Genomic DNA, 23,810 nt, shown 5'->3' with positions numbered 1-23,810 from the left:
TGTAGTCACTACAGCTCTGTGGAATCCAATCCACCCACCACAGTAATGCTAAACACCCCCAACAGTTTATCCATGCATCAAGTATCCTGTGTTGATCTTGAAATTGTTAATTAATGACTTGCTACACAAAAATTCTGTACATGTGTTATAATTCATCCAACTACAGCAGCCTGTATTATAACACAATGTATTTTCATTGTTACACAGTCTTACATACTGTGCATACTTTATATGTATTTTTCTTAAGCTTAGTAAAGACCATTTAATTTAAATACTAATGATAGTATAGTTATGGGAAAACATTTGCACTGTTGCAAACAAATATTTGCTTTGCAATTTGACAGAAAAACAGATTAAATAATAAACTCTGATTAGATTTAGCACTCAAGCTGAGGCCAAAAAACTGTGTGTGCAACAGTTCACCTGTCTCTGCTGCAGGAAATTAGATTATGAGTCACCGCTGGGTTCTGACTGACGCTATTTCGTTGTGTGGGGAATAATCGATTGAGTATTTCACATGCAAAGATGGGTGCAACTGCCTTCCTTTGCAGACGAACAGCGGGGGTCCCAGCTGTGTGACTGTTAATAAAGACTTCTAATAAAGTCAAACAGCTGGATGCAACAAAAACACCTCAGGGTAACATTTTGTCAAACTAGGATTAGGCTACAGTCACTGGAGAGTCTCATTAAACAGCCTTTCACAGGCAGGTCTGTGCCAGCACTGGCAAATCAGACATCTTTAATTTAATTAATTACATTTAATTAAAATTAATTTTAGTTTAGTTGAGTTCTTTTTTTATTTTATTTTATTTTGTATTATCTGGGGTCTATTGTGTCTGATGCTAAGACTAAAATATGCTGTTTGACCCAAACATTAATTCATTATGGACTGGCTTTAAGCGTTTATTACTATTATTTTTATTTATTTATTTATTTATTTTTAACTCAGTGTGAGATTTATTTCAGCAGTATAAGAAGGCAAAAGCTTGTGACACAGAGAGAGTTGGCAAACCTGCCTTGCATTTGGTGTGAAAATAAACACCGTCCATCTTCTGTTCATAAAAATATTATTAGAATGTGACTTTGAGGGCTCTTTAATAACAGGGGTGCAATTTTCTAGATAATTAATTAATATTAATAACAATGATTTGTAATTAACATGAATATTTCTCACTCTATCATAATTAAAAATGATTTTTCCTTCAGCTTGTTTTTGTCTTGTTACTTTTACTTAAGTAAATCCCCTGATTAAAATATCCTGAAAGGAATTAACTGTAATTGATTCACTGGGACTAGTGCTTTTATATATTGTACCATCGTTTCCAGGGACTTTTTTAAGGATGTGCAACTCTGTAACAATCCTTTGCAATAGGTTTTAATATGTGGAAGTGCATGCAGAGAGGCAGTGAGACACTAGGTGGAGCCACAGGGTTGTGGTTCTCACTCTCCTTCTATGTTCTAGCTCCTCAGTCGCTTCCAGCAAAAATGAACCGAACATGACATCTCCGTCACACTGAATGCTCACATCAGTTAAAAACTTCTGTGATTATGTAGAGTGAAGCCCCTGGCTGTTTGACAGTTGTCCAATTAGGACTTAGCATGATGAGCACTCTGATTAAACCGGAGAGGGGAATCCTATTATGTCAACATCTTCACCCACTGATGAAAGCTTTAGAAAGGAAGAAGAAGAAGAAAAAACATCAGGAAGTTTACAAAGCTAAACCCTCTTGGGGAAGTGCAACCATGAGTCATCAGCAGCACTTGCTTTGCTGTCAATCCAGTGAAACAGACAGTGCTATTATAAGACCACAATCCCTCCCAGAATTGATTTGTCATGACCACAACATCATCCACAAGTGAGTGAAGGCAGTAAGCCTTACATTTATTCCCTCTTTAGGTTCAGTGATTGTAGTGATTGTCTGCACTTTTTTTTCAGTTTATCAGCAAATGCACAATAAAGAATAGATGGCATACCCTGGAATTTAACCCTGAATACACGGTGTTAGGCTGCTGGATAAAAACAGTGGGTGTTTCTGGTGAAACAGAGGAGAATCGCTCTTAATCTGCTCCACTCTGCGTTTGACTCCCACAACCCCTAAGATCTAATTATAGTATTCATTGCAGCGATTGCATTTGGAAGATGGTATAACTTTATAAAGCGCTGCACACAGGTATTTTGCTGGCTGAGATTTTTCTTTATAATCCCAGGGCTCTATGGAGAGATAACAGAGGGAGATGTGAATTAGGTCATCTGTACCATCTGTACTTTATTGCTGGAGCTGGCAGCTCTACTCCTAATGGCATCTGCGCAGGGACGTGTGATTTACAGGTTCACAGTCAATGACAGCTCGGACACAGACGAGCACTCCGGCTGCACTGCCGGGTCCCTCCCCTGGGGTTGAAAGCTGTCGACTCCCCTTTTACGACTGAACTCCAGTGTAGAGAGAGGAAGACTGGCTTAAAGATGCCAAGCGCATCTCTTCCTCCTCGCACCCACAAAGAGAGTACATCATGGTGCTACAGAGGAAGCAGCAGGAGAAAACAAATCGATAGCGCTGGCAGAGGTTGTCCTCTTGCCCTTTGATGCCTCTGCGTAAACAAAGACACTTTGCAGTCTGGAACTCCCACTGAACACTCACATAAGAAGAAGTACACGCACACCACGCACAGCGCGCACCGAAGACCTGACAAAGGCCAAAGCAAAGACCGTCTTCTTTCTATGTGAAATGTGGCTAAAAAAAACCCCAACAAAAAACAAAAAGAGGACAAAAACACAAAGAGTAGAGACTGAGAGAAGAAAGCCTGAGACTGTGTGTGACTTATCATGACATCGCTAAATCTGGTAAATTTTTCTAAGAGGCTTGGAGTCGGTCAGGATTGAGGCCAGCAACCACAAGGTCAGTTAAAATTCCACTCAAGTATATTAAGACATCCATCTGGCAGGGCTCAGAGGTACATGTAATTGTGGGAATGTGAATAGATGAACTAGAAATGTTGAGGGGCTATATATTAAAATAAAACCCAGTTTAACAGAAAAAAAGAACATTTATAAAAGAAAAAAGAAAACAAATAGAATAAATAACACAAAGGTCCAAAAATGTCCTCATGAATCCCTTGCTAGGAGTATGTCTTACAAATTTATTGTATGTGACACAGAAGTATGTGAGGTCCCTCGGTTTCCACTGTGTACAGAACAGTACACAAGCAACAATTTCACCACAGGAGCAGGAAGCAAAATCTGGAGACAACAGGAGCACCACTGATCAGCATTTCAGAAAGTATTGTTGAACTCATGCAATATATAGGAGCCCCCCTCATCACAGCTTTAGACATTTCAACTGCTTTTCTGGAATATAAAATGTGTAAACATATAGAAAATCTTTCGCTCTTTTTGGCTTTTCTTCATACGAGCACTTCCCAGATTTGATCATTTGCCTTATTAGCTGTATCTTGCAGTGCAAAGCTAAAAATTTGCTTTCTTGTGATAACATCAAGATTAAAAAAAAATCACAGAAAGCTTTCAAAGCTGAGATGAAATTTGAAATTTAAATTTAAAAGCAGCCATTATTTCACCACCAGCTCATTCCATTGTGATGTTAACGGAGGAAAAGGGCATTTATTCTCATGTGCGACCTTGAAAGGCTACTCATAACAAATGGATGAAGCGTTACAGTGGCTATACGGGCTCTCCTTTTTCCGATAGGGACAGCTGATGGATTTTAATAGTGGGAAGGTTTCTGGCGGAGGTGGGGTGGGCGCAGCCGGACTCCCGCGGGGGCGTCCTGGCCCTGAGGATGCAGCAGCAGGTCCGATGTAAGCTTTTATTGCAGAGTTTGGCCACTTTCGCTCTGCTCGTTTCAGCTGGTCCAGAATCGCCCGCAGGGGCTCCGGAAAAGACCTTCCATTCCCGGCTGTCCCTGGAGGAAGGAGTTCTTGAGAGAGCCATGGAGGAGGAGGGGCTGAGCCGAGAAGGAGGCCCCCTGCTGTCGAGGCCCAGGGTGAGGGGCTGGCCGTGACCCTGCATCTGACTCTGATGATGGTGGTGCGGTCTGGGAGTCGTCCTCAAACAGTGAACTCCAAGTAAACTCTGGAAAGCTTTTTTAAACTCCTGGTTGGAGCATGGGTAGATGATGGGGTTGATGCAGCTGTTGAAGTAACCGAGCCAGAAGGTGATCTTGAAGACGGTGTCTGAAGGTCTGTATGCAGGGAAGATGGAACCTGCAGGGACATCAGACACACATCAGAGAGATAATAAAGACAGACGTGGCCCTCAGGTAGAATATAAATCTGTGGGAGGATTCTGTAGCACAATGTTTGTTTCGCACATCTAAACAAAATCTGCCATTCAAGACATTTTACTAGTCGCCTTTCTCGGGACAAATCACTAGCGCTCATCCTCCGGATATCCAATTTATAACAGTTCATCCAGTAGTTATTGAGCTGCTTCAGTCTGGATTGAAGTGGTTAACTGACCAACGCTGCCTCGAGCTGTGCTGTTACTGTGGCTAAACCAAATTTGAGCCAGTTTTCAGAGCTCTAATTACCTGCTGTGCTCTATTAGTGTTTTTTTTTTAAAGAACACATGATCCCAAGCTGTTGGAAATCACACCACTTCACCCGTCTACGTGTCACACTTTATTTCTAATTGTTTTATCCAAGTTCCACTTGATAGAAGCTTCCTCTTTGCCACCAAGGTTAAGGATTTTATTAAAATTGTTCCCGGATACTGTGCTGCTTTTGATTAGAGCGAGCGGGGAATGTGAGTGGGATCTTTAATGAAGTGGCAAAGGTAATGGCTTAATGGACGCATTACATGCAGGCCTAGTCCTCATTGTAAATGTAGGTGACGCTTCACATATTCAGTGGCTGGCAGTGAAACATTAAAATAATGAAACGGCTGACTTCTTCTGTGGCTGCACTATATCTGTCTATCTGCCATCTATTTTCAGAGGCAGGAGAGAAGCTGCCTTGTGAAATGTTTTATTGGCCAAGCTCCTGAGAGGGTTAAGCATTGGGAGAGAAAAAAATGGGATTGTGATATAGAGATGGATAGAAAGAAGAGGCGGAGAGAGTTGGAGAGCAAATTATTTTGTGCCTGGCTATGCAGCTAATGCATTTTATCCCCAGCTGTGCCAAAAATCCCCAATTCTATTATTGCCCGTACCCCTTGATAGATTCATTGTTAGAATAAAAATAGAAGAGGAGTGCAACTGTTGGGTGGATGTGTTGACGCTTAAACTCAATGATGCATCGGCGTCTGCTGCTGAATGCGCACATTTTTGTTTTTGTTTTTTCCGCTGATTGAATTCATTCAGATTGAAAATTTCCAGCCAGCTGCTTGCATGGGATGTGATATTAATCCGGTTTAGCGTCTACATCCACTGACACTTTTAATCTGAACAGTGCGACATATGTAAGAGTGATGAATATGATCACATGATCAGCGCTCCCTGAGTGTGGATACACAGCACCCCGTGTGTTCAGAGCTCTAGATGTCGTGTTTTTGTTGTTCTTAATTTCTTAAAGAGTTTTAAGAGTGCATTAAAGTGCATTAAAAACTATCTAGAGAACACCGGATCAGCATGGAAGTTGCCATCATTGGAAAGAAAATAAGCAAATGTCCCCATAAATTTACATAAAGGGCCAAAAAAATAAAAATAAAAATCTTCCATAAATCTCTGAAACTGTAAAATATGCGTATGTTTAATCTAATTTAGGTGCTTATGTATTGTGTTTATTGTTATTTTGTTCAACCCCTTTGTGTCCTGTTTTTTAAACTGATTTTAATCAGAATTTTAAGCTCTATTTAAATATAACCAGTGCCGGTATAACTCTTATTCGTGCTATGTTGCCTTCGGTTACAATAAGGAACTTCATTAGATACACCTGTTCAACTGCTTATTAAAAAACTAGTCAACCAATCACATGACAGCAACACAATGAATTTAGATATATAGGCATGGTTGAGATGACCTGCTGAAGTTGACTTCTTCAGATTTTCTCTGAAAAAGTGAAAATAGAGAAGACAAGAAAAATCCTGTGCTGTAACAGTCAGACAGTAGGGTTAGAACTTGGCGTGAACAACATGAAAGCACTGATCAGTCCCGTCTTGTATCAACGTTTCAGGCTGTTTCTGCTGGTGGTGTAATGATGTAGGGGATATGGGGGCCCCTTATTACCAAATGAGCATCGCTTAAACATCACTGCATATCTGAGTATTGTCACTGACTGAGTAATGTGGTCATATAGGGATGGACATCATCCCTTTATGACCATAGTGTGCCCATGTTCTGATGACTGCTTCCAGCAGGATAACGCACCATGTCACAAAGCGCACATCATCTCAAACTGGTTTCTTGAACATGACAATGAGTTCACTGGACTCTAATGGGCTCGGCAGTCACAGGATCTCAATCCAATAGAGCACCTCTGGGATGTGGCCGAACAGGAGATTCACATCTCATCTCCAGCACCTCGTTGAATCTTTGCAATGAAGATTTAAAGCAGTTGTAAAGGAAAAAGGAGTCCAAGGCAATGCGAGCAAGGTGTACCGAAGAAAGTGGCCAGTGAGTCTATATTATTGAATGCTTTCAGTCTTAAAATATGCTAGAAAATTGTTTAGTAAAATTCATCTAAAACTAGTAAGACTTGATTGCTTGGTCACTTGGTCAAGTACCAGTCTGAGATATTATAGTTTTATTTAAATCCTTTTCATTCATTTTCTTATCATCTTCAGTTTTAGTATCATTTTTGGAATTATTATTTTCACTACAATTATTATATTTACTTTTATAGTATTTCAGTTTTATATTCTTTTTATTATTAATATTATGTAGCACTCTGTATGCCCTTAACTGGAAAAAAATAAATGAATGCTGCAGATGACCTTTAAATGAAATAGGAATGGATTGCCATGGTATATAATTAAATAGATTTTCTATCAGTCTTTCTATTAGCTATTTTTCTTTTGCTTTTCCCTTTTATCTATGTTGTTTTCTCAGCAGTGAGGTTTTTAAGGTTTGAGTTTAACTTGAAGCAAACCAAACCGAGCACAGAGTTCTGACGCTACGCCTCTAGCAAGGTTGGATGAAGTGTAGGCAGGTGCTTGGCTTTGGCCTCACAAGAAATTTCAGGCGTTTTCCTCGTTGCTGTCTGGTTGCTGAGTGTGTTGCTCCTGGCAAGCATGTCTTATTTCTCCTAGCGGGCTAGGCTAGCAAGCCAGATGGGCTCTGCATACCCAGTCACCTAACGCTGCCTATTACGCAACCTTGATAAGTCTGTAGCCCTTGCTGCTGTTAATTGTCTGCAGAGGCTAAATTCATAAACAGCTTCTCTCACACAGGTTTGAACATTTCTTTGTCCCCTGCAGCCGTTACCTTACTCTCACTCTTTTAGCTCGTGCCCCACAGCCAATCACATTACAGCCAAAACCACTTCACGTGTGATCAAAAAGCTCCATGACATCTCCCCTGCAGGGTCATCTCCATTTGTAACTCTGGACTGGTTCCAGTGCAAATGTTATTTTTTTCCATCTCTCCCTAGAAGTCCAGTTCAGACCACTTTAACTTAACCATCCGCGATACATGCTGGAGCTGAGCTGGCTGTAGGGAAAGATTGTGCTTGTGTTGCCACAACTCCTGTGTTTTAAGTGTACTGTGTGCGCACTGAGAGTAGACTTTTAACTTTCTGTGACCTTGTGAACAATGCGTGGGCTATTTTGCAGATTACATCATCTCCATTTTAAATTTGAGTACTTATTTGAGTATGATGTATGGACAAAAAGGCCATACCTCTTAAACTTTGAATTCAGGTGTTTTCAGTCCCGTTGCCATAGATTTATAAAAAGACGAGTACCTTACCATGCAGTCTACCTGTAAAACTACTGAAAGAATTAATGTTGCTGTAACAGATGGTAGTGTTGCAACAAGTCAGTCTGTGAAATTTCTTTCATCCTAGATATATCACAGCCACTTTCATGTGATTTTGTGCAAAGTGGAAACATTTGGGAGGCACAGCAACAAAGTGGCAGACCACGTGAAGCTACGTAGCGGGGTCACCAAGTGCGTAAAAGTCTGTGACGCTCTTCTGACTTCATGACTGCAGAGCTCCAGACCTCCTCTGGCATCAACATTAGCACAAAAACTGTGCACCATGAGCGTTGTGGCATGGTCTTCCATGGTCGAGCAGCTCCTGTAGGTGTAATGTGTAGGTGGGCCAGTACTTTTGTCCATATGGTTCAGTAATATTTTAGTGTTCACAGTGGGCGTGTTGGTAAAAGTTCCAGATTTGCAGTAAATTATAGACATTTGCTAAAATACTATCCTTGCTCTGTCAGAGTTAAATTGTGCAGCTTCTGTTTTATTTACCTTCATGTTAGAAAAGCAAATCTGCGACACCACAAGTTGGTAGCTGGGTTATTAACTATCATGCTGGTGACACAGATAGGAGTCATAATCTGCTTATCTGCTTTAATCTGCTAAAAAGGGAAAGTTAATTTCAGGCTGTTTGGCTGATGGTTTTTTTTTTACATGTTTCATGTAATAAGAGAGTAATGAATGATGACTGTATTCAACTAACATTTATTTCAGTTTTTAATTTGAGAATTTAAAGCTAGATTACATGTGCTTGTCTAAAGTAAAAGAGCCCCAGCAATAAACTTCTTTTTTTTACAATTAAAATAATAAAAATATAGACACAACACTATGTTAATTAAGCTGAGAATATTTTGGCCAGAATTTTTTCTCTTAACTTTTTCAGGTGGCTACAAGGTGCGTAAGGTGACATCTGTTTAAATCAGTTTTAATTATACAGTGCCAAATCACATTACCAATAGCCCCAGTGTGCTTTATATTGCTAAGTAGAGACCGTACAATTATACAGAGAAAATCATAACAATCTGAAAACCCCCTAAGAGCTCCTTTTTAACAGGAAGAATCCTCCAGCAGAACCAGTTCGGGGAGGGGCAGCTATCTGCTGTGACTGGTTGGGGCTGACGGCAGCTGACTCCCAGTGATGTAGCCATCCCCATCACAACAGGAATATCACCAGGCTTGTTGTGTTAACACTTTTATTTTAGATTAAAAAGACTAAAATAAAAGATATTTCCTCTATAGATTAGTTTTGCTGCAGCAGGTTTTGAAAGCAGGCATTACTGATTCACTTTCATTTTTTTCTTAAAGCCTCATTTTTATCATTCTTTCACTTTTATCAGACTTCAGTCCACTGAAGTCTTTTTCCCCAGAGCTAGTTTATTTATTTTTGATTTAAGTATAGAATATGAAATGAAAAAACAATAAGGCACAGAGTGTGGGTGTGCCACTACAAACAACACTTTTACCAGTTGACAGACAGCTATGGTAGAATGGGTTGTCTACTAACCGGAAAGTTTAATCAGCAGCTCCTCCAGGCTGCATGCTGAAGTGTCCCCGGGGGAAGTTACCGAACCCCAAATAGCCTCCAGTGCAACCATCAGTGTATGTGTGATAGATGAATAATGTAAGAACCACCTAACACATAGTTATTTGACCCATTGTTCATTTAAAAATGTTTATCAGCATGTGTCTACAGGGCTGTGTGTAATTCCCCTGCTCTTTCTCCCAAAGTTCCTGTCTTTCTTTTCAATACATCCAAAAATAACTCTTAGGGGGAAAAAAATGTTCATCGGCTCTAGTTTAAAAAGACACTCGACACCCACTGACACTCTGAGTCAGAGGTTTTTAAGAATAAAGACTCCTGGCTGGGGCTGGAGACAGGAAACATTTCAGTTCATCTTCAGTTTCTTAACATTTCATAGCACGAGGACACCCTGTGAAGCTGTTCTTTATGTCAGCGAGGGCATGCTTTATGCTACGGTGACACTGTCGCCTCTCAGCCACCTGTTTCCTTCCACAGACATTGTTGTTAGCTTAACTGTTGATGCCAAATTGGCCTTGGGTGTGGGCGTGAGTGAGTGATTGTCTGTCTCTCTGTGTTATCCCTGTGATGGACTGGGTACCTGTTTAGCGTGTCCTCTGCCTCTCATTCATTGTCAGCTGGGATTGGCTCTACCCCCACCACCTGACCCTGAACTGGCTAAATGGTAAAGAAAATGAACTGACTGATTGATGCTTTACATGTGTTGTAGTTCCAAAGAAGGACTCGGTACATGTCAAGGACAATCCACAGATAAATACAGAGCCTTTTAACACCAATTTAAATTACTTCCATAATTAAAGTCTTGCAATTATTACATTGGATCTGCTTCCACTTCCCCCTAACCCTAGCATCCTCTTCTGTCAAACCAACCCTCTGCATGCCCTGCTTCACTTCACATCTTGTCTGTGGTCTTCCTCTTTTCCTCCTGCCTGTCAGCTCCATCCTCAACATGTATCCACTATCACTCCTCATGTCCAGACTATCTCAGCCTTGCCTCTCAGCCCACAGTTATTATGGATATTAATTTAAATAATATCTACTCCATAATCTAAATGATGTAATCAAGACTTATCCAGCTGTACACGTCAGAACTAAACCAGTGCTTTGTGATTCATTGCTGAATCTATCATTGTCCACAGACTTATGTGGCAGCGGTATGCACTGTGACGCCAGTATTAGTAAGGGAGCATTCGTGAGCTGAGGCTTTGCCTCATTTCCCAGTCAGGAGCTACTCAGCCAAATGGTGGCAGCTATATTTACAAGCATGAGAGCATGGAATAAATACAAACCCTGCAGAATTTGTTAGGATTTTGCCGTATCTCATATCTACTTGGTTCAGATTTCCTTTTCGCATGATTGACAACAGCACTTGCAGCGCACAGGTCTACAAGCCGTGTGATTATTTCCCTTTGAGCTCATCTTCATTGAGCCCGGTGCTCTTGAAGACACCATCATATGAAGTCTGGCCTCAGTGCGAAGGGCTTTATCTGTCACTGAAGATCTGCCCCCATGATGAAGGGAGTCACAAACACGAGGGAGAAAAATGGCTTGACATGCCGTTCAAGGGTCTGGTTTGAAATATATCTTGGTCTCAATTTTAGTCCTTTTGTTTACAGACAGGGGAGCAGTGGAGGATGACAGTGATCTGAAAGATTTATAGAGCCTATTTATAGAACGACTACCTGGCCGAGTCGAAAGCATTTACTACACCGCTCCAGAGGCCACAAGCTCGTCTGAATGCGAGTAACCTCAATGTCATCCCACAAAGGAGGCATTCACTTAACATCATCTAACTATGAAATTAGCCAGCATTTAAAAACATGACCGTAGAATAAATTGATCAATGAGTATGTAATGGGAATAAATTCAGATGTTGAATTGCTTCCTGAAAGTGGTCTGACTCATGCGTAGGAGTAGGTAATCACATATATGGACCTATTTTTAATTTGTGAAATGTTATTGATTAAATGGTTGCAGAGGATATCATTGACTGTCTGTGCTCCAGTGACATTTCTAAGAAATATGCTTTTTTTCCCCCATTGATACTGAGAGTTAGATGAAACGAGAATATTTGTCCATTCAATGGGAAACCAGAGGCAGGAGTTAATGCAGGTGACAACACCAGATCCAATGAAACCATAATTTCCCATTTTTACACCTGGATTCTCAAATCCATTAAACAAAAATGCTTAAAGAGTCAGTTCATGAGCTTGGAAGAGCGCTTGGCTAGCTGTCCGCTTTTTTCAGTCTGTCTATATTATTCATTCATATTTGCCCACGAGTGGTGTCAGGATTCAAATTTCACTCCTCGAAAAGACTTTGTTTGATCCAAAATGCTGCAGAGAGAGAGAACTGACAGGGACTAGAAAGCAAGAGCACATTTTTCCCTAACTGGCTTTTCTCCACTGGCTCCCTGTTAAATCCAGAATCAATCCTTCTCCTCACATACAAGGTTTTGATTAATCAGACCCCATCTTATCTTAAAGACCTCATAGTGCCGTATCACCCCAATGGAGCTCTTCACTCTCAGACTGTGGGCTTACTTCTTGTTCCTAGAGTATTTAAAAGTAGAACAAGAGGCAGAGCCTTCAGCTTTTATGCCTCTCTTCTGTGAAACCAGCTCCCAGTTTGTATTGAGACAGATACCCTCTCTACTTTTAGGATTAGACTTAAAACTTTCCTTTTTGATAGGGCTGGATCAGGTGACCCTGAACCCTGACCTTAGTTACGCTGCGATAGACCTCAGCTGCTGCTGAGTGTTTCTTCTTCACTCTCTTCTTTGCAATACCTGTGTGTTTACATAGCACTCTGCATTTTATCATTAGTTATTAATTATCTCTGGCTCTCTTCCAAAGTGTGTCTTTTTCCTGGCCTTCCTCCCCCCTCCCCCAACCATTTGCAGCAGGTAGTTGCCCCTCCCTGAGCCTGGTTATGCCAGTTTTTCCTTCCCACGGTCGCCAAAGTGCTTGCTCATAGGAGTTGTCTGATTGTTGGGGTTTTCTCTGTACTACTGTAGGGTCATTACCTTGTTCTATAAAGTGCCTTGAGGTGACTGTCGTTGTGATTTGGTGCTATATAAATAAAATAAAATTGCACTGAAGTGAAATAACCTTCCTTTCCAAACTGTTGAGGTATTCCCTTTCAGTCTTGTAAGTAATATATTTTCTGCTCTGGTTAAAATTAGATTTGCCCTGAGAAATCTGGCTCTTGATATTAGGAATTACATGCCAGATGAACATGATAATACTCACCGATGGGTAGCACCAGGAAGAAGGGGAGCCAGCACAACACGAAGCAGCCAACCACAATGCCCAAGGTCTTGGCAGCCTTCTTCTCACGAGAGAATTTCAGCAGCTTCAGAGCAAAATGTGTGCGATTGCGAAGGGCCTCGTCATCCGAGACAGTTGCATTGCCTCGGTGTATCCTGAGAATCACCTGCTCTGAGTCTGACTTCTCTGTCTTGTGGCCCTCTCTCAGGCCCTGGCTCTCTCTGTGAGCTACCACATAGACCCGACAGTACATTACCAGTATGATGGTCAGAGGAAGGTAGAAGGAGCCCACTGCAGAGAAGATCGCGTAGCCCGGCTCCTCTGTGATCTTACAAATGGACTCGTCCTCGGGCGGTGCCTCTTTCCAGCCAAACAAAGGTCCAATAGATATGATGATAGACAGCACCCAGAGCAGCATCAATGCCAAGAAAGCCCTGCGTTTTGTAACGATTGCTGGGTAACGCAGGGGGTAGCTTACTCCAATGTAGCGGTCCACAGATATTACACAGAGGCTCATGATGGAAGCCGTGCAGCAGAGCACATCCACAGCTGCCCAAACATTACAAAAAACCCGTCCAAACACCCATCGATCCAGGATTTCCAAAATGGCAGAGAACGGCAGTACGGTGGAGCTCAGCAGCAAATCTGCTACTGCCAGATTAACTATGAAATAATGCGTGACTGTCCGCAGGTGTCGATGGCAAACCACCGAGAGGATCACCAGAATGTTTCCCACGACTCCAAACCCAATAAAGAGACCAAGCACCAGACCCAAAACCACAGCCTTGACCACATTGAGCTCTGGGACTAAAACATGGCTGCAGTTGGAGCAGTTCTGTGTCAGAGGAGCTGGGGTCATATTGTCCAGCACAGGAATCATTAGTTCCAGTACAATGCTGGTACTCAACAACTGGCCTGTGCAGAAACGGCAGACTGAAGCGCACACCTATTTAAGTTCACTACTAGAGAGAGGAGACATCAGGCCATTCTCATAAAAGCCATTAGAGTAATGATCACATTAAGTCTGTCTTGTCAAAACATAATTTGAATGATGATGCCTCGAGCAAATGAGCCATTATGTTGGCAATGCATCAAGGAAAATAAAGGGACAAGTTGCATGCAGAACCACTGAAAGAGAAGTATAATATATGCAAACGAAAACTACTGAGCTAAAATCGAGTAATCCATCTTGAAAATGTTAATGATGTTAAAACTGACTGTTTTTATGCAGCTGGTACAAACCACTGTTAAAAATGCATTACAAATACAAGAGACAGATTGGAGGTGAGCGATTTAGGAAGTCTTTGAATGTTCTCTGAACCAAAAAAATCAATGAAAAAATCACTGTTTGGACTGAAAATTGAAGTCTGTTGAAACCAGTTTTCCTGGGAGTAGTAGGTGAGAAATCAACATCCAGGCTTGTGTGTTGAACGCAGCTTCAGCTTCAGTAACAACGGTTGACAGCATCCAGCGCCTTTGAAAAGAGAGAGAGAAGAAGACACATCCGTCACATACAGTGAAACATGAAAGCATTCATCCTTGTTCAGCTCATTGTTTTTTGTATACCACTGCCCAGCTCTATCAAGAAGGTGGGCGGGAGACAATGTCTGAGCCACAGCTGTTGTCAAATCAATGTCACCACTGTCTCGTCTTGATAATGGGATAAACTCAAAGTGAGGCTAACAAACTGAGAAACTAACAGTTCTGTGAAAACTTTTCGCAGGACTATACAGGCTGGTGAAAAACACCCCATTCATTAGCTTGTGGAGCCGCTTTTAGCAGCAGTAACTAGAATAAAGTTTTTTTCTGTTCAACTTTATCTGTTTCTCACATTTTTATCAAAGACCTTTGGCCCACTCTGTTTGCGTGCATTCATTTATGCGCGCAGACAGCTCTCTTTAAGGTTCCCCCACAGCACTAGATTGGAGTCTGGACTTTGACTGCATTATTACAACAGCTTTTGCCACCATTGTGCTATTGGGGTCACACATTTGACTCTAAAATACTTTTGCATACAGTAGTGTTCATTGCTCAATGACTACAAGGTGCCTAAGTCCTGTGTCTGCAGAACAAGCCCCAATCATCAGCCCTCCACCACCGTGCTGACAGTTCTATGAGGTATTGATAAGCTGTGTTTGGTTTTCATCAAACGTGGTCCTGTGGATTATGGCCAAGCATTTGCACTTTGGTCTCTTCTATCCAAAGCACATTGTTCAAGTGGTTTGTTCATATGCTACTTTGCAAACCTAAGCTGTTTTCTCCTGGTAACACTTCAGAACAAGCCATTCTTGTTCATTCTTTGTCTAATTGTACTTTCATAAACTTAAGTGTTGAATATGCTACCTTAGGGCCTGTAAAGGCTGAGTTGTAGCTCTTGTTTTTGTTTTTTCTTTTTCAGTTTCTCAGAGCATCTGATCATCTGAGAACTTGTGGAGAATTTTTCTTGGATGTCCACTCCCGAGAAGATTGTGGCATTCTGTTAGTACACACCTGACTGCTCTTGCACAGGAAACTGCCAAAAATCTTTGCTTTCATAGAGTTTCTCGCGCTTCCTGATCATCTAGTGCAGGAGTGTCCAATTCCAGGCCTCAAGGGCCAGTGTCCTGCGTATTTTAGATGTCATCCTTCAAGACATGTTGAAGAGGTAATTTAGCCATTTAAGGCCTGGAGTTGGACACCCCTGATCTAATGCATTGATTACCATAACCAAGATGCTACTTACCCTCATAATCTATATAGAAGCAGTAAGGGTGCACTTAGTTTTTCACAGGACTGCACAGATACCTGTGAAAACTTTCTTTTTCCCAGTATGGGAGGAATAGACTAAGGAGCTTGGAAAGAAAAGCGTCTGGACTTCTTGAGTTGCTTGAAGACGTTTCACCTCTCATCTGAGAAGCTTCTTCAGTTCTAAGGGTCAGTGGTGGAGAGTCCCAGATTTAAACCTAGTGGGAGTTTCCCCCCCAAAGGGGGACAAAGGACCCCCTGATGATCCTCTACCTAATCACATGAGCCAAGGTGTGAAAGCGGGTGTGGGTCCTAATCAGCCAGAGTTTCGGGTGAGTTTATTGTGAAACCTGGCCCCACCCTATCATGTGATTTCCTGAGGTCAGATGGCCCAGGATGTGAGTGGGCGTTAAGGCGTCTGGGAAGGGATCTCAAAACTGGATTACAGATGGCAGACAGCTGGTGTCGTAAACCACCACCTCTGTTCAAAGATGGTCGCTCACAGTGGACGTAAATGGCTTCTTTCACTCCTCTTTCAAACCATCTGTCCTCTCTGTCCAAAATGTGAACGTTGGCATCCTCGAAAGAGTGACCTTTGTCCTTTAGATGCAGATGAACTGCTGAGTCTTGTCCCGTGGAGGTGGCCCTTAGAACTGAAGAAGCTTCTCGGATGAGAGGTGAAACGTCTTCAAGCAACTCAAGAAGTCCAGACGCTTTTCTTTCCAAGCTCCTTTCTACGATGACCTGGATGACTGAGAACCTTCACAGACATATGGGAGGAATACCACTTCATCATTACAAAACACAGTTAAAACCTCTGCTTTGAGCCAAAACCACAATAGCTGAAGTTTCAACAATGCAGCAATCAGAAGGCTCGGTGTGTATTATATGTTTTTCAAGTGACCTATAATACATCAGGATATGCTTGACTTTGCTCTTGATCCCTCCTTTAAATCAATATCATACCACGACCTTTATACAGACACAGGTCGAAACAACACACATTATTACAGCTCCACCATTTTTTAAGGGTTGTCACAGTCTGTGCTCCTTATGTTTGTAAAGAACACATTAGTTTGACATGCTGGGAAAATATGCCAAGCTAGATCAAAATATTGATACCACTGTCATAACATGGCAGAGTCCCAAGAAAAATAAATCTGCCTAACAGGAAGTTATCATCCCAGCACAGCTTCATCATGTAAGCCTGTGTAAAACCAGAAGAAATTGTCACTTTAATTGTAATTTGTTCATATTAAAACCATACGGTAAATGGGCTGGTTCTTGTATAGCACTTTTCTACTATAGCTGAGTACTCAAAAGAGCTTTACATAACATGCCTAATTCACCCATTTATACAAGCACTTTTTACCACACCTGGTAAATATCATATCAAACAAACATGGTGTTTCAGACTCAAACCTCCTAAATTTTGTGCATTATCTGCTACCACTAGCTCCACATGCAAGAAAAATATGACAGATGTATTTAACATAATGAAGCACAATTTCCAGAATCGACCCCTCTTTTTTATGGGAGCTCATAACGTTTGCAGTTATTTTTGATGATATTATCTTGCAATAAGGGCATAACTTATCCCGTTATTCTGAGATAAAACAGTGCTTGTTTTCTCATGATAGGAAGCTCATTTTCTTTAGCCATCACAAGAAAACAAAAGCTTGTTTTCTCTTCATTTATCGGGGATTAGGAGTGCAGTTCCAGCCGGGTCAAACTACAGGGGAGCTAGGGGAAGGTTAGTAGGACAGGGGAGCTCCCCAAAAAGAAAAAAAAAGCTTTTCAAAATTTATGAGGGAAGCCGGGGTCTCAAAAATATTGACAATATGCTATTTTTTCCTTATGCATTTCTATTTCTTTTTAATTTCATAATCACCGGTCATGCATAAAATTAGTATATTCCTGATGCGTGATTCATGCATGAGGGTGATTCATCACTAACTTTAATAACGACACCAGCGTACGTTCTATTCTTGTCGAGCTTGGCTTCCCTTCCCACCTTTGTAAAGCAGAAAATAAATTGAACCGTAACACTCAGGAAAGCCAAGGCGCACTTAATTTCACACAGGAAGGTAGATTGGTAAACGCTCCCTCTCTCTTTATCAGCAATAAAGTAAACTTATTACTGAAATGAACAGCCTCTTTCTCCTCGCCGCTCTCCACGCAGCGGCTATTTTTAGATGTTTGGTCGGTCGTTATTATTCTTATTCACAGGATGATAAATAAAGCTAAGCAAAGTGGTTTATAAATTGTTTAAGGCTATGAAGAAAAAACAAAGTTAATTCTCCTGAAGCTGATATCTCCACAACATGGCGGATCAATGAGAGAACATTATTAAAAACACATCACACTGTCCTTCAGTCAGCGTCTAACATGGCAGTAGATTCAAACAACATTCAAATGGGTCCTTATTTAAGGAGAGGACTAGACCATCTGTAACTCCACAGGTGAGTACACTTCCTCCTCAGTAATCAGATGAGAGGCTCGGGCATCTCCAAGGCTGCCAAGTTATTTTGTGATTGAGAAAACAAAGTCAGTTTTTTATGATATATATTGAGAGTATAAAAAAAAGCAATGTGTTATCAGAAGTTTATATAAATAATTCATAATCTTGAGATAACAGCATAAACAAAGTAATTCCCAGAAGAGCCGTTTTTTGGCTTCTGCACATTTTTGGTCAGGAAAGGTAATTACAGTCTCTTTTTCCCCCATTGTGGCAATGTGTTTGTATAAGATAAGAAAAAAAAGGAATTCAGTTGCAAAGTTAAATTTACACGTATTGTTATTTGGAATTTATCCTCACACAGTTTAACTTGAACTGCTCCCTCTGACTTTGATGCATTGGATTAATTAGGATTTGTGGGCTTTAGCACTGCAGTGCAAAAGCCCACTTGAATCTCGGTAGATTGTTCATTTTCATCTTCTTTTTCTTCTCTTTGTTTCAAATTTATCTCTTTTTTTAAGGGGGCTAGTTCTCAAAAAACTTGTGAATATTGTAAAACATATGCATCAGAAGTGGGGAAGCAGTCTCTGCTGAACACAGTCTGGGCGTTTCTCAGTAAGATGGCCTTTTCTTCACTGTTAGACCACATTCTCTGTTGTCTCTGATCCTGCAGTAGATGAGACCAAGCAGCAACGTCCTGGGCTAAAGATGAAGGCAACACTGAAGTGCCAAAAAATGCAGTTCCTGAATGTCCACTTGAGGCTAACTCCCTGAGAAAACTCAGTTCCTATAGACTCGCATGTAAAAATGAGCAGCTTTTTAGTAGAAATAAGCCTTTTTAGAGAAATCTTTACACAGGCACACTGATCAGTAAGCATTTTGAACCAGTTTTACTTACTGACTCCAAATCTGAAACTGTGTTTATTTATTTGTCTTAGTTATGATGTTCCAAGTATTTGACAACTAGGATGACCGAACAGAAACTGTAAAGTGTTTCAGGATTTAAGACCTAATTTAGAAAAAGGAAAGTCAAAATTATAGAAGGTGTTTTTGTTGGTCCTGAAGTCCGTGAATTTATGCCTGACGATGAGTGCAAAAGGAAACTGAAGCCAGCTGAATCAGCAAAATGGGAATCACTGGTACAGGTTATCAAGAAATTTCTTGGAAATCACGGAGCAGAGAATTATGCTGAGGTTGTGGAAACATGCTGAAAGCATATCAGCTCATGGGTGCTAGAATGTCACTGAAGATGCACTTTTTACATTCTCATGTCAAGTGTTTTTCCACCAAACCTGCACAATGTCAGTGAGAAGCATGGGGAAAGATTTCACTGAGATATAGAAGTTACGGAAAACCAACATCAGGGAAAATTTCTCCAGAGCATTATGGGGGACTACTGTTGGTTCGTGCAAAGAGAGATGTGCACATTTTCACCTGTTTTAATTTGAGCTAAATTGACAGAAATACACTTTCATGCATCTCTAGTATTGTTTTCTGGTTTGGTTTCAGATTAAATACATTATTGTTGGGAAATAGTTAAAATTCCAGACGTTGCATCATTACATCAGTGATGTACATCAGTGATGTAATGATGCAACCTTAAATCAAATTTCACGTCTGAGAACAGTGTAAAAAATAGATACAGAGCTGGTTGTAAGTTCCCAGTTGCAAACTAAAAATATTTTGTGATCTGGTATCTCTATCTGTCTGATGCACAAATAGTCTGTGGAAACATTTTGCTAATAACTTAGCACCTGGACCTCTTTTCTACATATGAGATATATGTAGAAAATGATAGCAGTGGATATAAAGCTGAACCTGAGGCTTCAGGTCAGCACTACACAATGCTGTACTTCTGCCACTGGTCCTGAACACAGCTATGTAGTGGTGAAAAATATTTTGCTTTAAGTTTCATCCAAATGTATATAATCCATGTGGATATGATACATGTGGATGAAAACTTTTCCAATCCATTCCCTAAACCCAACAGGAAGTTCGATATTTTGAACTTACTGTCGAATTTTTGTGCGCTTAATTAATACTTACCCATAAGACATAGCACCACCTACTGGATAAAGCAGGGGTGTCAAACTCATATTACATTGAGGACCGCATACGGTCTACTTTGATCTTAAGTGGGCTGGATGAGTAAAACTCAATTTTGCATCAGTGTAAAGATGTTTAACTACACATTTAATCCCTGAGATATCTTAATTTTAAAAACATGTAACTAAAATTTCTGCACTAGACAGTAAAAAAATAGGAACTTTTCTGTCATATAATTGCTTATTTATTACTCAACTACTTTGGTATAGTATGAATGGGTATGGAGTATGTCTTTATCAGCAGGAAAAGTGGTAAAACTTATAGTGGTAAAAATACAGTTAAGTCCAAAAATGTATGCCCTCCATCCAGAAACCGAGATTGGAGTCTTTGCCGGGCCGATTCTGACCCCCGAGCCTAATGTTTGACACTGCTGGAATAAAGGAAGCCAGCCACATTAGACAATAAAGTTCAATGACTCCACTACAGCATGCCCAAAGTGCATGGAGGTACGAGGGCCTGATTGATGCTTGCATAACCTAATTTGGAATGTTTGAATGTCTCCTGACTTTTAAACAATGTCTTAGTGCCGCATAAACTCCTCCACTTTGACAGATGTGAAATTAATCTCGTCTGTGCAGATTATATAAATGTAGATTAGATAAGACTAGTAAAAGTAGAGTAGCCATGTTGACGAATTTTGGATTTTGTTAAGCTGCTTTATTTCAGACCAAATTAAAAGTTCATCTGAGTTGTCCTCTTTTCCACTGACATTGTCTCTATCTATCTATCTATCTATCTATCTATCTATCTATCTATCTATCTATCTATCTATCTATCTATCTATCTATCTATCTATCTATCTATCTATCTATCTATCTATCTATCTATCTATCTGGCCTTGTCCTCTGGGCCCCACAACTACCTGCTCCACACTGCATGTTCAAATGTTTATTATGTTTGTCTTAAAGTTTTATATCTCAGCTGAGCTCTGATGCTGGCACGATGCAGTACGCCATTACAGCGTCATGCGGCAGCACCTGAGAGCTTCTCCCTCCCATGTGGGAAATAATGCTAATACGGTAATTATGAATAAAAGGCCTACATGTGTATTCACAGGAGAGATGCGGGAGTTCATTACACCATCATCATTTCGCACTGTAGAAAAGATTAAGTTACCTCGGCTTAAAATATTAACTGCTGCATTAATACTGTCACTGTATTATAAATATGCTGTGTTACAATTGAGAAAACAAGTTGAATGATTTACTGTGTAACACCTTCAGCTATATATATCCACTCTGTCAGGATCTGCTCCTTCTGTTTATGTTCTCAACATTGACTCCTTGTTTAATCCAGTATCAAATTCAAAATTCTCTGCCTCACACACAAAGTCTTGAATAATCAGAACTCATTTCAAAGACCTTAAAGTACCATATAACCTCAATAGAGCACTTTGCTCTCCGAGTTGTGGTTTCTTGAGTATTTAAACGAAGAATGGGAGGCAGAGCCTTCAGACACCTCTTCTGTGGAACCAGCTCCCAGTTTGGATTCAGGGGACAGACACCCTCTCTACTTTAAAAATTAGGCTTAAAAGCCTAAAACTGATGATCAGGTGACCCTAAACTCTCCCTTGGAATAGGCCTAGGCTGCTACGTGCTTCCCATGATGCACTGAGTGTTTTTGTCTTCACTCACCTCTTGTGTTTTTTAACACTTCTCTGTATTTAGTTAATTAGTTATCATTAATCTCTGCCTGCCTTATAGAGTGTGTCTTTTGTCCTGTCTCACTCCCCTCACTGCCAACTGGTCGTGGCAGATGCCTGCCCCTCCCTGAGCCTGGTTCTGCTGGAAGTTTCTTTCTGTCAGAAGGTAGTTTTTCCTTCCCACTGTCGCCAAATGCTTGCTCATAGGAGGTCATCTGATTTGGGGGGTTTTCTCTGTATTATTGTATTGTTACTTTACAGTATAAACTGCCTCGAGGCGACTGTTGTTGTGATTTGGTGCTATATAAATAAAACAGATGTATCGGTATCTGCTCAGTGTGTCTCACATTAAGGATTTAGAGGCTACCAATCACTGTGCATTTGTATCAAAGAAAATCTGTTCCAACGAGAAGAAAACCCTTTTTCTTGACGGTTGACCAAATTGCATGGAAAGGATTGCCAAACTCCCTAACAAATCTAATTTGATTAATCCACCCGGCTCGTACATTACGATCACAAGACTTAAACTCATGATTAAAACTCCTTCTAAGATAAATTAAAAGTGACATGCTTACTTCTGGATTCTGTTAAAAAGACCTGTTGATTTCACTACACCATGGGATTTCGTTTGGCTCTGTAGACCCAGCGGAGAGGTTCTCTTCCAGCACTGATTGGTTTAATATTCATTATAATGCTTCTCTACGTAGGGAGTTGCCAAGTGAAAGAGGACATATGCTGCAGGGTGACTGAAAACAGTGTGCAGCTCCATACTGAAGCAGCTGGAAGTTACCTGTCTTGCTCGGTTACATTTTGTTAGCTGCCTTTTTCAGGAAGTCCCTCCAGGTACAAGCATCTTTCTCCTCTGCAGAATAGGCTCCAAATATAGGCTTTGTCTTCTTGGCTGTTTTCCAGGCGGGCATAGAACAATGAGCCGAGGTGGCTGATGTGCAGCTGCTTCTGAGGTTTGGACTGGTATCCGCAATATTGTTGAGGAAAGCTTGAGCAACCCTGGCTTCTCTGTGTCTGCTGTTACTTTAATTGGCCAGGAGTAAACAGCGATTGTGACTCAGATGCAATCTCAACCTCTTCACCGGTGTGCGGAGTAATTCCCAGCTCTATAAGATGAGGCCACTGTGCAGGACTACACCTGACATAAAGTCACATCCACCTCAGTAAACTGACACAGACATGTAGGAGACGCATGAGAGCTGGCTGGCGTTTTTCTTCAGAAACCTTATAGCTACATTTAAAATATTTCTTCGTCATATTCAAATGATCTGTTCGCAGTTTTCCTTCAGATTTGAGGTTTTAAAAAAACGGGAGGGTGTAGAAACAACAAAAAACAGCATTGCATAAAACAAGCATATCAGCGCGATCGTGCCTTATGGCTATTCGGAGGGATACAGTTGTCTTAAATCATGTGTATTTTAACCACTTCACCAGTTTGCTCCAGACATTTAGCCGCATTAAAACCAAAGAATAAATCAACGCTATTTTGGCTACTTATGCACACTTACTGATGAGATTAGCCTCGAGACAAATTAAGGAGATTTGCGCATCAGGGCGTTGAGCAAATTCAATTAAGAAAAAATAGTTTTTATCAATAAAATAAACTATCAATTCAAAAATGCTTCTGTTAAATACTTCAAATGAATTGTTCCGGGACTCACCCAACTTTGATTTTTCACATCCCGATGCCTGGACAGAGCCACATTTGGGCACGGCAGTGATTGCCGAGACGCGCTAGGAGGCGGCGAAGGGAGAGCCAAGTGCGCTCACCGTGGAGAGCCCTCATATCTGCCGGAGCAGACAACCGAAGCTTCAGGTGCTCCAAGTCTCTTCAGATGATGACGAGTAGCCAACCAAATCTCTCACTGCTTTCCTTTCGAAACCACTTTCGCCCGTATCTACCCCCCCTCAACCCAACCCTCCCAGCCCCAGCCCCTCCTTACCACCACCCAGCCATCCATCCTCACATCACCTCACTCCGGCTCAGCATCACTCTCCGTGCGTCATCACAACCGGTCTCTCTCTGTCATTCAGAAATCTTTCATTAACCGGTGTCGCCCACCTTGCCAGCTGTTAAACTGTACGAGAATACGGTGTGTGTGGAAATGCTCAAAGACTTTGACTGTTTTTTGTAAGGTAATGCAAGTGTACTTTCAGTCTTCAGGAGTCCGTACCATCATGGTTCCTC

At 41.0% G+C, this 23,810-nt stretch overlaps 1 protein-coding gene across 2 annotated transcripts; it reads right to left on the bottom strand.

The window, feature by feature from the left end:
- Positions 1-1,358: 1,358 nt before the first annotated feature.
- Positions 1,359-23,519, bottom strand: adra1aa (adrenoceptor alpha 1Aa). Of its 2 annotated transcripts, none has more exons than XM_003445591.5 (3): positions 23,284-23,519; positions 12,666-14,157; positions 1,359-4,218 (listed from the first exon to the last, which is right to left on the bottom strand). In XM_003445591.5, the coding sequence occupies exons 2-3, from the start codon at positions 13,561-13,563 to the stop codon at positions 3,677-3,679; spliced, it is 1,440 nt and encodes a 479-aa protein (XP_003445639.1). In that variant the 5' UTR covers positions 13,564-14,157; positions 23,284-23,519; the 3' UTR covers positions 1,359-3,676. The 2 variants fall into 2 exon arrangements, with proteins under 2 accessions (XP_003445639.1, XP_005473219.1); XM_005473162.4 differs by lacking the exon at positions 23,284-23,519 and adding an exon at positions 22,404-22,483 and having other exon boundaries at positions 3,119-4,218.
- Positions 23,520-23,810: the final 291 nt, after the last annotated feature.

This window comes from Oreochromis niloticus, linkage group LG12 (assembly GCF_001858045.2).
Source record: "Oreochromis niloticus isolate F11D_XX linkage group LG12, O_niloticus_UMD_NMBU, whole genome shotgun sequence".
Classification (NCBI taxonomy): Eukaryota; Metazoa; Chordata; class Actinopteri; order Cichliformes; family Cichlidae; genus Oreochromis; species Oreochromis niloticus.
This window is presented reverse-complemented; position numbering and strand designations above follow the sequence as displayed.

Bases quoted from the DNA above. Each gene is read 5' to 3' on its own strand.
- adra1aa (XM_003445591.5), bottom strand. From the start codon at position 13,563: ATGATTCCTGTGCTGGACAATATGACCCCAGCTCCTCTGACACAGAAC. The intron at 4,219-12,665 runs GTGAGTATTATC...ATGTCCCTGCAG, and splicing joins CTTCCTGGTGCTACCCATCG to GTTCCATCTTCCCTGCATAC.